Source organism: Gambusia affinis, linkage group LG03 (genome assembly GCF_019740435.1).
Source record: "Gambusia affinis linkage group LG03, SWU_Gaff_1.0, whole genome shotgun sequence".
Taxonomy (NCBI): Eukaryota; Metazoa; Chordata; class Actinopteri; order Cyprinodontiformes; family Poeciliidae; genus Gambusia; species Gambusia affinis.
The window spans coordinates 4,644,075-4,656,387 of NC_057870.1; the positions used below are offsets into that span (position 1 = coordinate 4,644,075).

At 41.1% G+C, this 12,313-nt stretch overlaps 2 protein-coding genes across 2 annotated transcripts; one reads left to right on the top strand and one right to left on the bottom strand.

Annotated features, from left to right (window-relative positions):
- The first annotated feature begins 71 nt into the window (after nucleotides 1–71).
- upb1 (ureidopropionase, beta) lies at nucleotides 72–6,194 on the top strand. Its single transcript, XM_044111207.1, has 10 exons — nucleotides 72–304; nucleotides 1,090–1,261; nucleotides 1,388–1,475; nucleotides 2,673–2,767; nucleotides 2,846–3,004; nucleotides 3,079–3,248; nucleotides 3,754–3,835; nucleotides 3,912–3,954; nucleotides 4,319–4,473; nucleotides 5,987–6,194. Exons 1-10 carry the CDS (start codon nucleotides 201–203, stop codon nucleotides 6,068–6,070), a joined length of 1,152 nt encoding a protein of 383 aa, XP_043967142.1. The 5' UTR covers nucleotides 72–200; the 3' UTR covers nucleotides 6,071–6,194.
- Nucleotides 6,195–6,720: 526 nt separating this feature from the next.
- gucd1 (guanylyl cyclase domain containing 1) lies at nucleotides 6,721–11,106 on the bottom strand. Its single transcript, XM_044111208.1, has 6 exons — nucleotides 10,782–11,106; nucleotides 10,567–10,651; nucleotides 10,226–10,391; nucleotides 10,056–10,147; nucleotides 8,692–8,933; nucleotides 6,721–7,912 (listed from the first exon to the last, which is right to left on the bottom strand). The coding sequence occupies exons 1-6, from the start codon at nucleotides 10,786–10,788 to the stop codon at nucleotides 7,821–7,823; spliced, it is 684 nt and encodes a 227-aa protein (XP_043967143.1). The 5' UTR covers nucleotides 10,789–11,106; the 3' UTR covers nucleotides 6,721–7,820.
- Nucleotides 11,107–12,313: the final 1,207 nt, after the last annotated feature.

Sequence of the window (12,313 nt, forward strand, 5' to 3'; positions counted from 1 at the left end):
GCCCCCATCCTGCCATCCCTTTGCAAAACCTTCTAGAGACGCCCCTGTCCAGTTCTCGGGTCAATGACTCAGTCAGAGGCTGCTGCTGGGGAAACACAGATAAGCTGCACAACGAGTGAAACACGAGCAAACAGAGACAGGAACCGCAGGGTACCAGGCGCTGCCGAGGAGGTGCAAGCGCAAAGAAGTCGCAAAAAAAAATGTCTGCATCCGAGTTTGAGTCGCTGGAGAAATCTCTGGAGTCCCACCTTCCGGAGGCCGAGCTGACGGAAGTGAAACGTCTCCTGTTCGGGAGAGAAACACCGTGAGTTCTTCGTTTGTTGCATTTCTGTTCATGTTGCTGATAGAGCTGTGATTTTTACCTCTCCGCTTGTTCCTGGTAAATTATTATTCTGCAGGCGGACTTTGGTCAGGCCCCTCAGAGCTGCAAAGGGAGAAAAAACAGCTGGAACGTTCAAACAACATTAAAAATCATAAGTAGGCGAATGATTTGACCTCAAAACGTGCAAAACCCCTTAAAATAAAATTTTTCACAAAATATTATTTGGTCCAGCTTAACATTTTCTTTCTTTTAATGCTGAAATTCAACCCTAAATGTCAAAAAATTCACTTTCGATGGCGGTGTCACTAAAGTCAGCTGAAGATTCATGAAGAACGAGTCAAATCTTATTCTGATTCTCCCAACATTTTGTTTAACATGTGATATTTATTTATTTATTTGCCATATTTGACCTACGAACCCTCTAAGTACCTTCATGCTCCATTATTGTCAACTGGACATCTGTTAAAGTATAATTTCCCAGTTTTCCTGGCAGACACAGCCGAGCTCCATCAGAGTGACTAGGAAGTGTTTCTGACCACTTTTGTTTTTTCCGGCATCAAGTCGCGTCAGATTTCTGTGACTCCAAGAGGGAGAGCCTTTTTCTCTCGGCTCCAGTGACGTGTTTGTCAAAGAAACTCCATTCCTCCAGCCTGGGTTAATGTTCCAGTCAAGCGTTCCAACTCCTGGAAGAGCCTTTCTGTGCAGCATGATACCGCCGCCGCCGTGCTTCCCTGCAGGGCTCAGGCAGGAATCTGATGTTTTCACAGGAAGTTGTCTCTCCCATCCTGCGCTGTGGAAGCTGCAGCCGAGCGCCGGTTTGAGTTGAAAGGCTACAAGTTCGACGCTGCGCAGGAGCAGCTGAGGCCGCCCAGAAGAGTCCGAGTGGGCCTGGTTCAGCACCGCGTCGTCCTGCCTACCGACGCCCCCATCCTGGACCAGGTCAGCACCACATTATTTCAGATTCAGACGCAGCCAAAGGCTGGCAGGTCCGTTTCTCGGTGGTCAAGTGTGGAATGTGCTGGATTACACACTCACACACACGAAATCCTCCCGTGCTGCTCGCAGGTCGGCGCCATGCACAGCCGCGTCGGGGAAATCGTGGAGGTAGCCGCCATGTGCGGCGTTAACGTCATCTGCTTCCAGGAGACCTGGAGTGAGTGAGCGGTTGATCAGTGAGTTAATCTAAAGCTGATTGAGCTAATCGATCGACTAATTAGTAAGTGGCAGTTTTCTTAAAGGGTAGAGTTTTCTCTCGTGTCAACAGGGCTGACCGTTGATGAAGGGCAACATTTTTTATATTCTGAATTTTAAAAAAAGACATTATTTTGTGCTACCTGTATTAAACACTGACAAGAATAAAGTGTAACACATTAAGAAGTGTCATCTGTGGTTACTCTTGAAGGAGGGCTAAAGACTGAAGAGCATTAAAATTGCATTATGTAACTTTTATTAAAAATATACTTCATATTTGTTTCATATTCATATTTATTTCATATTTGTGCAGATTGTCACCGTGTCGTGACGGCATGGTACAAGACTGAGAATTTGTAATAACATCAATTTCTTCCCTGAGCTACTGTCGCCATCCCAACCACAAACAACCAATCAGAGCCAGGAGGAGGGACTTAGTGCTGTCAATCAACCTCATGTTTTCACTGCTAAATGTGCTAATGGTGGTGGGGGCAGGGGAGGGGTGGTGAGCTAAAGGGGAAAATAGAGGTTGTTTATTTCCAACTCCTGGCTCTGATTGGCTGTTTCTGGTTAGCAGTGGGAGAAGGCTTATCAGTCTCATACCATACTGTCACGACATGTTCACAGTTTTAACAAACATACAAGATAACTTTTTTAAAAAAAATTAAAGTTACATTCTGAAGCGTTAGTTCATGACAGTCCTGTAAACCCACCTCACTTAGTGCCATCATGTTTTTTTTCCATCAATTTTACCGCATTGTCCCTTTTGCTTTTCTGTCATCACATCCTCGCCTTTGTAGCACATCAGTAATTTTTGATTGATATATTGACGCTGCTCCGCCATTAGTTATAAGCTGAAGGCGAGTGTTTATATTTTTCAAAACAGAATCACATAAAACATATTTTGCATCCCACACCGAATTCTGTTTGGACTGTGTCAATTGCCCGTTCTGGTATGCCCCCCCCCCCCATCTTTATTTCTGTATCCACTGACTCCGCTAAAGGAGGACTAGTGGCGCCCTCTGCTGGATTCCAAACTACAGTACAGTACAGTACCAGACGTCATTAGTTAATTGACTGGAACTAGCTTTAATCTAATAGACCATTTAGTGTTTGTAAACCTATTCATGACACATGAACCGGGTCTTTGTGTTTACAGCCATGCCGTTTGCTTTCTGCACTCGGGAGAAAGAGCCGTGGACGGAGTTTGCAGAGTCTGCAGAGGAAGGGAACACCACGCGGTTCTGCCAGGAGGTGAGAGGACCCAACATTGCTGGCATTGAGGTAATATGGCGCACAACCCTTACTACTCTTTCTCATCCTGCCCGCTAGCTTGCCAAAAAATACAACATGGTGGTCATCTCCCCAATCCTTGAGCGAGAGGAGCTGCACAGCACTCTGTGGAACACAGCGGTGGTGATCTCCAATTCAGGAAACGTGCTGGGAAAGAGTCGGAAGAACCACATTCCCAGGGTTGGAGACTTTAATGAGGTTAGCAGCAGGCACACCATGAGCTCTCTGCAGCTGTGGAACGCAGAACACTGTGTTTCTCTCCTCACCCTCAGTCCACATATTACATGGAGGGCGACACGGGCCACACGGTGTTCCAGACGCAGTTCGGGAAGCTCGCTGTGAATATCTGCTACGGGCGTCACCACCCACTCAACTGGTTCATGTACAGCATGAACGGAGCGGAGATCATCTTCAACCCCTCTGCCACCGTTGGAGCTCTCAGGTAGGAAACAGGATGAGAGAGAGAGAAAAAAAGGAAATTTACAAATAATGATTTGACTACAAGTTTCTGCTGCTCTGTGAGTTATTCTTCCAGACATCTATTTCAGCCTCCCCACGTGTTTTGATGTCAGTGATGATGAAATGTTTTATTTTGAACACGTGAAAAAGCAAATGTCATTGAAAAATGATAACTTAAATACGAATACACAGATAAAGTTTCCCTGAAATGGCAAGTTGTTTCTCCGTCATTAGCACATTGAGTACACAACGTTGATTAACAGCGCTAAGACCCGCCTCCTGGCTCTGATTGGTTGTTCTCAACCGGGAGCGGTGCGTTGCTTCAGTCGGCAGTAGCAGCTCAGCCAGGACGTGCACTAGTTTGATTTTGTTAGGGTTAGGGCTGTATTTTGTGCGGCTTTAATGACATTTGAAAACTGAGTTTGTTCTTTATTGTTGCCACTGATTGTCTCTGTTTGTGTACGGAAAGCTGTGCTTGTCCTCCACAGTGAGCCCATGTGGCCGATCGAGGCCAGGAACGCAGCGATAGCCAATCACTGCTTTACGTGTGCCATCAACCGTGTTGGGACAGTGAGTTTCTGCAACACTAGCTGATGTTCATTCAGCAGAACAGATTTAATCATGCAGGAAAATATGTTTTCAACAGGAACACTTCAAAAGTGAATTCACGTCTGGGGATGGAAAGAAAGGTATCCAGTTCTTCACTCAAATTGAGAATGTTTTTGTGTTTCTCATAACATTACAGCAACATGAAGTAGTTATAGCAGCTACCTTGAATGTTTTGTTGTAACAGGAAGCTGAAATTTTATCACAAGTCTAGCCAAAGTATTTATATCCCTTTGACCTTTTCACATTTTGTTTTATTCCCTCCGCAACTTCAGTGTAATTTAGTTTGAATTTATGTGACAAACCAACCCAAAGCATGGATCTATCGCATAAAATCCCAATAAAACACAGTGAAGTTTTTGTTTGTAACCTGACAAAATGCGAGAAAACCTCCCACAAAAAGAAACGTTTATAAGACGACAACAGCTCTTGTGCTTTTCCTTCCAGCTCACCATGACTTTGGTCACTTCTACGGGTCCAGTTATGTGGCTGGTCCTGACGGCAGCCGGACCCCGGGCCTCTCCAGGACCCGTGACGGACTGCTGGTGGTGGAGCTGGATCTGAATCTCAACAGACAAGTCAGCGACAAATGGAGCTTTAAGGTAAAACATTCAGTCTCCTTCAGAGAGTTATTGAGTTTTAGTTTTGATGATTCAATGCAGGAAGAGACAAAAAGTGAAAAATGATCACTCAGACCATGTATTTCAGACATATTCTTCTGTTAATTTTTGATGATTATAGCTTGGAGTTGACAAAAACTTAAAATTCATTTTCTCAAATAATTTGATTACTAATAAAGTAAACTTTTAATAGAGGCGTCACTTGCAGAAAAACATATTCATGTACTGTACAGTGCTCTCAGTAGCTGTGTGATGAGGACTTTACCCCAATAAAATCCTGCTGGAAAATGAAATCATTATCTCAGTTAGGAGTGGGAGATATGGATTTAAAGGTTGTACAGATATTCTGTTGTGATAACAATAAAAGTGACATATCAGTCAAAGCCCCACAGAAACAAATATGGTTGAGAAACATTCCCATTTATAATACGCTTCTTTAGAACTCCAGTCACATTAAGACATGTGATTTATCTCACTAATCTGGAAACCGTAACAATCATGTTGTCAATTTTATTGATATTTACTGATACACCTTTATTATACAATGAGGAAAAATGGTATATATATATATATATATATATATATATATATATATATATATATATATATATATATATATATATATACCATATATATATAAAACTATCAAGGACAGGGAAGCAAGCTCAAGAAAAATCTGACAGAGGTTAGCACCATCAGTCACGTCAGACGTGGCAACCTCAAGAGCTAAAACTGAAAGGAAATGAACTTCTCCTGTTTCACATCTCATCCAAAATCTGATCAGAAACAAGAGAAGTTCAGCCTCCTTCCAGAAAAGCACTAGTGGTTGTAAAGTCCTGGACAAACTTACCTCATAGGCAATCCATGTACATGTTGCATCTCAATTTTCTGGAAGCTGTTATGTAGCCATTTCTTTTGCACTTCATCCTTCCACTCAACTTTCCAAGGATATGCTTGGTTGCAGCACCCAACAGGGAGTTTTTGGGATTATTTTTTTTTTAGCGGTGATGTTTTGTAATTTCCCCATCTTGTTGAGGTTGTAACTGACCGTCGGCAGCTTTCAACATACCTAAAACATGGCTTTAAGATTTCATTAATCATAATCTTTTGGTGATATTTTGACTTCCTGATCGTCCAGGTGTTGGATTTCCATTAGATGAAGTCATAATCATCGAAATGAGCAGTACAGGCTGCAGGTGGGGCAGCAGTGAAGCAGATGAGCCACATATGGAGACTATGAGACTTCTGGCTGCCTTTTTCCAGCATAACATTTCATTAAAGGTCACTTAAGCTACGAAGAAATGTAACAAAAAAAGATAAAAACACTAAGAAATTATTTGAGTATCAGTCTGTAATTAATCTAAATGTCTTTAAATTAAAATAAATACATTTTAAGACGCATCTTTTTGACCTCTTTAATAAATGGTTATTAGTATAATGACTGCATTCTCATCTACAGTTCAACTGATTCTGCTTCCTGTACCTTATTTTGCAGATGACTGGGCGGTATGCAGAGTACGCAGAAGAACTGGGAGAGGCTGTAAGACCTGACTTCAAACCCAAAATAATAAAGGAGTAGAACGCATTTCCTCACAAAGAGCAGCACCCTCTATGAACAAGTGATTGTTCAGTTCAGTAAAAATCTGCTTGAAGATTCAATGCAGTCACTTCTGATAGCAAGTAAAGGCACCCTGGTCACAACATATGCAAGTGTGTGGTAAATTAACTGTAAGCTGGCAATTAATAATTCAAAGAATCCACTTAGTTTGGACTAAATAATAATAAAAAAAATCTTTTCATAATTTATCCTCCTTTAGTTATGTAAAAAATAAATTTTTTTAAAGGGGCAGTATTATGTTTTCTAGGTATATAGTGTCATTTTATAGCAGAATCAAGTAACTGTGTTACCTTCAGTTGCTCTACAAAAATATGAATATATATATCAAATATGACTTAAAAGAAATTTGACTTTGAAATTGAGCCTCTGTCTCTTTAAAAAGTCCTCCTCTTTCTAAAGCTCCGCCTTCAGGAAGTCATTCAGCTGTCTTGCCCAGCTGAATGGTTGCCATGGGAGATTTCATGAGGATTTCTCAAAATGCATAAAATAATCAGAGTAACACTCCAGGCATGTTTTTGATGATGTAACATAACCATCAAAAAAGTTAATTTTACATAACGCTGCCCCTTTAAGATATTTTATTGACTACCTTAAGAGACAGACTGAACAGAGCACGTGTGGAAATCTTTTAATTACAGCTCATAATAAATGCAGTTCTATGTTTTTAAAAAAAATAAAGATTGTGGTTTTAAAACGTGCCGTTTGTTTCCACCAGAGAGCACGAGCAGACGGCACGGACATTTTATAGCGCTAGAAAAAGATTCACTTTTAAATAACACAATTGAGTCTGGTATGAAAAAAAACAAAAACAAAAAATGTAGTGCAAAGATGTATATACATTATCGCAACTTAAAAAAAAAATCATAAATAAAACTGAGAGGCAATGAGGAAAATCACCTAGAGTTAATAGAATCCATCCGACCGATTGACATCGACCACAGACAAATCGCTTCGACTCGTGTCGTTTCTCCTGTAAAGTTAGTGAACCCAACAAACCTTTGTCTCTCGGTGTCTCTCGGTGTCGCTCGGAGTCCGGCAGACAGAACACACTGTGTTGATCCAGCGCTGGTACGCGTCAGAACGTTGAATACCTGAGACGATCAAAACACCGCTACGCTCCGTTTCCCCTGTTCCTAGACTCGTGTGGATGAAAAGGGAGCGGAGGGGTCTTCCTAAAAGGCAGGTAGAGGCGAGGCTGGAGGGCAGAGGCGGCGAGGGGGTTAAAGGTGAGCAGCTTCACATCAATAACAAACACAACAAGTAGAGTAAATGCACAATACTCTGTCATGAAGATAAGCCCTGAATAATGCGCATGTCAGTCCCTGGTAATTCACATTCGACGACGTCCCATTTTCCCCAGATAATTCCTCCAAACTCTGAGGAGTTTTAACGGCTCGACTGATCCGCTGAGCGAGAATGTCAAAATTAAAACGGTAAAACTGGTGCAGTAAAATACTGTACTATGTCACAGTAACACTCTGCTCATGTTACGCACTAGAGTAGAAAAATAATTCATCTGAGATGAAGAGGTTTTGGCTTGTGAACATTTACATCCATCATTGGGGTGAACTGTTGAGGTTGTGGAGCAAGAGGGGAAGGAAAAAAAAAAGCTGGCTGTAGTTCCGACAGCAGACCAGAGGTGGCGCCGCTAGACCTGGGAGCTGCTGCAGTCAGGCTAATGATGAAGAGCCAAGGTCATTATCGTCGTCCATCAGCTCTGTTTGAAGACGAAGAGGATGTCCTCATCTGTTCCGTAGCTCCGCCTGGCCTCCTCAAAGTTACCAACACTGGTGCAACACACACCTGGATAACACACACACACACACACACACACACGTTTGTCAGGCTATCTTTGTGGGGACTTTCCATCAACTTCCATTCATTTCTCCAGCATAAAAGTTACGCTAACCATTACATATTTAACCCTAATCAAAACTCAATTCACACCTCAGTCCTCAACCCAACTCCTGACCCAAAAACAGCATCTCCCCTTGTGGAGACTGAAGCCTGGTCCCCAAAACATAATATGTGTCAGAAAAATGGTCCCCACACATATTAAATACATGGTACAATAAAAAACAATAAGTCTTAGTAGGAGTTGGTGTTTATTTGAAAAACGGTATGAAGGCTGCAACGGATGATTATTTTAGTAATCGATTATTATATCAATACATTTTTAAAGCAAAAGAATATTTTCTTGCCTAAAACACAGTAACATTTCTCTAGTGAATGTTTGCTCATTTGTAGCAAATGATGCTTCAAACAACATGTGGAAAGCTCCTTTCTGCTCGACTTATCACTACAGTGTGGAGCTGATCCGTCGATTCGTTTTTTTTCTATTAACTGAATAATAACTGGGTAGCAAAAGGGGCTTAACTGAAAATGAGCATTTTGTAAATGCTGCCTGCAGCCTAATGAAAATAAAAAAGTCGGATTTTAGAAGTTAAACTGTTCTATAGTTTCACACAAAGAGGAAGCATAATTTTTTGATCAGTATTATCAACGTCTGGTGAAAACTAAGCCTGGACCGAAACAGAACTGTGAAACCGCCGTCCCCCTGTTGAACAAACTAGGTCACTCACGGTCGTTATACGCAGGGTTGTTGTAGAAGATGCAGCCGGAGGTGCTGTTGAAGCCGCACACGACCACAAAGTGGCCCTGGTACTCCGGCTTCCTGCAGAAACACTTCTGCCCCACGGGCAGGAAGCAGCAGTATTTGACGGGCGAAGAGCATGACTCGCACGTCAGGACAACGGCGTTGACCAGCACGATGGCCACGTGACCCTGCTCCAGATGAGACTGGATTTCCTGAATGGTTACTGAACTAGAAAAAAAAAGAAAAGCAAAACTTGATTATTGAGCAAAAGCTGGCAGCGGAACTGGGGATGGAGAGAAAAGCTTTAGACTCGACAGAATATGATGAACAGCCACATAGGAAACTGAAAATCTGATCTGTTCTACTTGGAAACGCAGCAGTACCATGTCACGGTAACACTCTTCGGTGTGTATATAGTTACTGAAGGGAAAAGAAAACAAACCTGTAACTCCTTTTAGAACCAGTGAGGTGTGACATTAAACCTACAGTTTACTTTTTTTAATTGTTTTGAATAATCTAGTTGCAGAACACACTGGATGGGAAATTTCTCACATACAAGTCCTCATCTAAGATGCTAAAGACAGTTTAAAATGTCAGCTCTGTAATTTTAAATTTGTTTTGGAATAACAATGAAAATCCTGCCAAGCATCACTGGCTGCTTTCTAACAAACATCACAATTAAATGATGATGAATCATTTATTTCAGGTTCCTCTGTAAATATAGACATACTTAACAACTTTACACATCATTTATATCATATTTTATGGCCATTATTTATTCTGAAATAATCTGATAAAGGCATTTTCATACGGCAAACATCTACATTTTGAGGGACTCAAAAAATAAAGACAAAAGAAATTAGCTATAATCCCTCATATTTTATTTTTACTCTTTTTTTTTTTACATTTGCTAAAATGTCACCATGTTCTAACAGAAATGAACCGCTCCCAGTCAATGACAACCAATCTTAGCGCTGTCAATAATGCTCATGTATGAGCTGCTCAATGTGCTAACAGCAAAGAAACAACTCAGTTACAGAAAAACAGTTTGTCCACCGTTATCGGTGGCTATGCTAACTAGCCTTAGCTTTCATAGATGCTCTGCTGACGGGGAGAAGATATAGTGTAACAGGAGTTGAGCAGCGAATACTTGAATGTTATTGTTGCTAAAACCCTCCTCCTGCCTCTTACTGGTTCTTTCTGAATATTTGTAGTTAGCACTCGGAGAAAGCTGAAGAGTTCAATTTGTTTCAAAGATTATCTGTCAGAAACAACACAGTGACAGTTTTAACAAATATGTAAAAAATTAAAGTTACATACTTTAAAAGAGAGAATAAACAGAAAACTCACCATTTCTTCACCACCACACCTTTGCTTTCCGCCTTGAGGAACAGTCTGTTCACCCGGTCTTCCTCCGTATCGAAATGTTTCTTATAGAAAGACTGTGAACCACACCAGAAGACATTCATTCATGCACAAATTATAGAGATTTGAGTGTGCGCTCAGACTGTGGAGCATACCTGGTTTTTAAAGCCTTTATCTACACCAAGAGTCTGCGTGCAAAAGCAGTGTTTGACCCCTAGATGACACATGAGGTAGGCCAGGTCAATGGTCCACACGCTCTCCGTCAGCTGCAGCTCCCAGCATGCTCTCTGGAACTCCTCATCACTCACCGGGTGCAGGTACCTGTCAGACAACACCCCGGGTTTCACCAAAAAATGGCGGACTTTGTTAGTACTGGCAACCCTGAGGCGGTTTCAGTTTTAAATTAAACATTTTTTCCAGTAGGACAGCTCCGTTAGGTCTCAGATGTGTTCAGTGACCGGCTTCAAAGAATTAATAACAAAACAAAACAACTTACTTCAGAACCATCCTGGAGCAGGCTAAGCCACAGTCCCAGTGGTACAGCTGCCGAATGACGGGTACATTCAGCAGGATGGCATCCTCTGAGAAAACCAGCCGTGTTAGTTTCCCTTAAAAAAAGGCTCCAGAAAACTAGAAAAACTGAAGAGCCCATTAAAGAACTAAAACTTGGTTCATATAAAAGAGTGTTGCTATCAGGTGTGTTTGTCTCACCTGTCATTCTGCTGGCTTCTGTCGTTGTTAGGAGGCCAGCTAAGTCAGGACGAGGTGGGGAGCCTTGTTTACCAATCTGAAGGCGGGGTTAGCTTCCCTCATCGATGCTAACAAACTGAGCTGCCCAGCTGTTAGCTTAACTCCCACTGTAACACCGCTGACATGCTAGCTGTTTACAAATTGAAAACAGCTACTAGACGAACTTCCGAAAAAAACACTCAATTATCAACCACAGAAACAAAACAACGAGAGGGAAGGACGTTCCTTCTCCCTCTTCCTCCTGCCTCCCTTCCCAGCTGTTTGCTAGCTTACTGTGATGCCTCTTGTGTTGTCCGGTAGTATTATACCGCCCCCGTGCGGTGCGGCGGAGTCTCCCCAAAAGGCACGTAAACAATAATAAACATTTAATTTTTGGATTTTATGGAAAGAACGCGAACGCTGACAGAAAATAGACAATTAATCTTATTACTACATTTGGCAACTTTTATACTCACAAATTTAAGTTTTCATCATCTTCAATATTCTTTTTATTTTTACAGTTTTGATTAAGAAAATGGAACTATTTATCCACTATCTCAAAGAGTACAAACACAAAAGCTGTAAACACATATAGATTTTGTAGGTCACTGACTATTTTTAATTGATCATAATTTCTGTAATGTCTGCTTTCTGTTTATTTACTTTATTTTGTTTTTGTACCATTGTGTTTACTGTAGAATCCCGGAAAGTTTGCCCTCTTGTCAGTCACGCTGCTTTAGAAGTGATGAAGATAGATTGAAGTCAAATGTTTGACCTTTTTAGTATTATTTTAATTAATAAAGAACTCTTGATCCTGACCAGGAGAGGCATTAAAATTTTAACAACTACATATGACAGGAGGAATTACATCAGAACAATGTTACTGATTAATAAAGGGCTCTGCAGACTGTAAAATCCTCATCTTAATTTAAAAAAAGAAAGGAAAAGAAAACTTTGACTGAAAAGTAAAATTGAATCATATTATAAAACCTTTCTGTGTGCCCTGTTCAAACACACAAAGGTGAAAATACATCAGAATAAAAAAATAAATGAACATGTATGCACTGCTGAATCTTCTTTACAGAGAAAATTTGTTTAAGTTCTGTTTATTAAAACCTGCATGTGAAATATATTTGGAGTATTCTACAGCCTGATTTGAAATTTGAATGCAACACAATTTTAAAAAATGTAAAAGATTTTAAAGAATATTTTGAAAACAATATTTTATCATTTATTTATACTTGCTTTACTTTACTGTCACAGAGTCAAGAGGAAGATGGAACAAGAAAAAAAAAAATCACCAGCCTTCCCTTTACACTAGGGTGACCAAACGTCCGTATTTCCCGGGACATGTCCGTATTTCACGTACTGTCCCGGGCGTCCCGGGATATTATTATTTTTTGTCCTGTTTTTTGCAGGACCCCTCCCCCCCCCCAGGTCCAACGTGTCGTGGAAACGGTCCCCCCCCCCCACCCCCCGTTGAAAGGTGTCCCGGTTTTCCCAAATGATCACCC

What these genes read in the sequence shown, in the direction of transcription:
- gucd1 (XM_044111208.1), bottom strand. An exon ending in ATAAAGGCTTTAAAAACCAG is followed by an intron (nt 10,148 to 10,225) that starts GTATGCTCCACA and finishes TGTGGTTCACAG; the next exon opens with TCTTTCTATAAGAAACATTT. An exon ending in GGTGTGGTGGTGAAGAAATG is followed by an intron (nt 8,934 to 10,055) that starts GTGAGTTTTCTG and finishes TTTTTTTTCTAG; the next exon opens with TTCAGTAACCATTCAGGAAA.
- upb1 (XM_044111207.1), top strand. Translation starts at nt 201, where the DNA reads ATGTCTGCATCCGAGTTTGAGTCGCTGGAGAAATCTCTGGAGTCCCAC. An exon ending in CTGTTCGGGAGAGAAACACC is followed by an intron (nt 305 to 1,089) that starts GTGAGTTCTTCG and finishes ATGTTTTCACAG; the next exon opens with GAAGTTGTCTCTCCCATCCT. An exon ending in CCACGCGGTTCTGCCAGGAG is followed by an intron (nt 2,768 to 2,845) that starts GTGAGAGGACCC and finishes CCTGCCCGCTAG; the next exon opens with CTTGCCAAAAAATACAACAT.